The sequence below is a fragment of the Mus pahari genome (genome assembly GCF_900095145.1).
Source record: "Mus pahari chromosome 3 unlocalized genomic scaffold, PAHARI_EIJ_v1.1 3_unlocalized, whole genome shotgun sequence".
NCBI classification, from domain to species: Eukaryota; Metazoa; Chordata; class Mammalia; order Rodentia; family Muridae; genus Mus; species Mus pahari.
In genome coordinates, this window is record NW_018391600.1 from 128,757 (window position 1) to 131,732 (window position 2,976).

General features: G+C 43.1%; 1 protein-coding gene across 1 annotated transcript in view; it reads left to right on the forward strand.

Annotated features, from left to right (window-relative positions):
- Positions 1-335: 335 nt before the first annotated feature.
- Positions 336-2,976, forward strand: part of LOC110314593 (sodium-driven chloride bicarbonate exchanger-like) — a gene marked incomplete at its 3' end in the record, with an annotated part of 143,464 nt that continues 140,823 nt past the window's right edge. The window contains exon 1 of the mRNA XM_029534603.1: positions 336-681. Within this exon, the coding sequence (XP_029390463.1) occupies positions 634-681 (48 nt within the window). The remainder of the gene's footprint in view (positions 682-2,976) is intronic.

Consider the following 2,976-nt stretch of genomic DNA (forward strand, 5'->3'; position numbering starts at 1 on the left):
AGTGTATAACTTGCCAGTTTCTCACAACTTAAACATAAAAAATGTCTATTTTACCAATTTACACATAATTTACATTTTTAAATTAGTGGATGGTTCAAGCTCACTGACATTCTACTTTTGAAGTCATATTACCTCAAATATCATACTAAATGATAGTAGGCAAGAGAACTCCTATTTAGACTTTAGATTGACATCACCACGTATGAACTGTTATTTTCTATTGGATTCTGGAATGCAGTGAGTGTCTTAAGGTGTCAAAATCAGACTGAGCTGGTTAAGGGGCCAGCATGAACTCATTTGTATAAGAAGTTATCATCTCAGGCTAAATTCTCAATGCCCTTTGGACTTGTAGCATCGTCGGCTGTACTTTATACAAGAATCCAGGTGTGGGCAGTGAGTCAGGGCTTTCGGGATCTCTCTTACCGGCCCAAGGATCCAAGGCAATCAGTGCAAAACCTGGCCAGCAGCCCGAGTGAGTAGGAGCCATGTGACTCTGGTGAGTTGGAGTGTGCAGTTGCCTCCTGCTTCAGAGCTACCTGATTCGAATACTAAGCAGAGCTGAGTGCCTGGCTGAGTGGAAGACACCAAAGACACTGCAGAGCAAGGTGCTTTTTTCCAGAGGTGTTACAGAACATGGAGATTAAAGACCAGGGAGCCCAAATGGAGCCGCTGCTGCCTACGGTAAGAGACAACCTGCTGTCAAATAGATTAACCGCTTTGCTGCTGAACCTGTCAGGGAAGGGGTACACTGCTAGGTGCTGGCAGAGTGTACTTTTGGGGTGGTGGATAGCTCCCACAGCATATGGACAGGGTCTCCTCCCATCTCCGGAGACCGAAATGCTTAAAGCAGAGCACATGCTTTTTTTTTTTTTTTCCACCTTCTCAATATGGATGCAGCATGGTGATGAAATGTCTCATGTTTGTTTCTGTTTGAAGAAATGGCTAGGGTTTAGCAGCAGGGGCAGTTGGTGGGTCTTTCTCTCTGCCTGCTATTCCTTATCTTTCTGTTTCCGAAGATTTGCAGTGCTGACTCAAGCCCCTGCAAAGAACTCCCAACCCCCTTATCCTATTTAGCCCTTAATACATTTCTTCCTGTGCTCCATCCTCAGGCAGTGAGGTGAGGGAATCTGCTGCTGTTGAAGCTCTAGAGATTTGATCTCAGCGGAAAACAGGAAAAGGGTCGCGTGTGTGTGTGTGTGTGTGTGTGTGTGTGTGTGTGTGTGTGTGAGTGTGTGTGTGATCTGTCAGTATTTTTCTCAAAGGGAAGTGTACCACAGTTCGTGTACGTGGAAGGTATGCGCTTTTGGAGACAGGCATACTATTCACATATGAGTATCTGAAAGGTTCCTGAACTGTCATTTGGCATTAGCCCATTTGTTTATCGCTGGGTCCGTTAGCTGCCTGCTTGATTTAATATTTGGTGTGATTGATTTGCCTGTCTTCTACACAATCCCTCTGTCTGGCGCACAGACTTTGACTTAAGGCAGCGTCCCTTTTAGTCTGGGGCAGCTCAAGGGAGGCGTGGGTGAGGGGTGGGAGGAGGTCAGTATTTACGTGGTGAAGCGGAGATGCAAAACGTTAGTTAGCTCCTAGCTTTCTATCAGCGTGATCATTGCTCAGAACAGCAGAAATCTCCGCAGCACCAAACCATGTAAGAGGCTGTTTTAAGCTCTTCGGTTGTGACCCACCTTGCAGACTAGGACCGCTGTAAACTGTCCTTTTCCACATCCGTTCTCATCTTTCGAATACAGTTACGTGATACCATAGAAGGATAGAGCAATTTCTGGGCCACTGCTTTAGGGCCTTCGGCTGCAGCCGGGTTCTAATGCCGCAAAAAAAGATCCCGGTTTGCTTCCTGCATCGGCTGTGGCTACTGAGCATGCCCAGTGCTCCCCAGGACACCAGGTTTGGATAGGGAGGGAGCAGAGAGGTGGGAAGAACACCAGTGTCACCACGAAGAACAGAGCCTAAATTAAGAGCAAGGACAGTGGTGGGGGGTGGGAAAGGGTGTCAGATAATCGGCCAGCACTGCCTAGGGCCACTGTGTGTGTGTGTGTGTGTGTGTGTGTGTGTGTGTGTGTGTGTGTGGTGTTGAAAAAAATGACAGTACCCTCTTAACCTGAATAGATACATAAATTGTGCTTCTGTGGTTATTCGGAATAAATAGTCTTAATGATACCAGGAGCTGTTCTGTAAACGACAGGAACTATACACAGGAATTACAGGATGGAGATTTAGGAAAGATTAAATATAGGGGGAAAAATCCCTTTTGTGGCAGGGGAGTGGATGGGGGTTGGGACTTGTCCTAGAAAAGCAGGCTGAAGCCAGTTTGATGTGGCTTATGGATTGTCACTTGGTGGGAGCAGTTAAAGGATTTAAGACCAAATAAGGATTATCTGCAAGGGTTTAGAAATGGATGACTTTACTGGGCAACCGGTTTGTGGCTTAAAAGAGCAAGGAACATAAAAGTTTGGCTAGAAAAGAGGAACTATCATAGAAAAGAATTAAAGGCCACATTTAAAAGTTTTCATTTCCTTGGTGTTAATGGATAATATAGAATAGTTTTACAGTTTAATGGTAACACAGAATCATATTAACAATATGTTTTAAAAAAGCCTAAAAAATTAGGAAAAAATGGTAAAGTTTTGGCCCGATTTTATATTTGTATAATGTTGTTTTTAACTTCTCCAATTGCTTGAATCGATAGAAAAAAAAGTCATTTTTGGCTATGTAATAAATAAGAAATTGATGCACATGGAGTCCAAATAAAATGTTGAAGGTTATACTGTAAGGAAACCAGGCTAGACTATAGATCTTCGAAAACTAGTTTTTTTTTTTTTTTTTTAAATCACTCAATATTTTTGTGTTAGATGTTTTTTCATTATAATCTTTCTTTTTTTTATTAGATATTTTCTTCAATTACATTTCAAATACTATCCCGAAAGTCCCCTATACCCTCCCCCTGCCCTGCTCCCC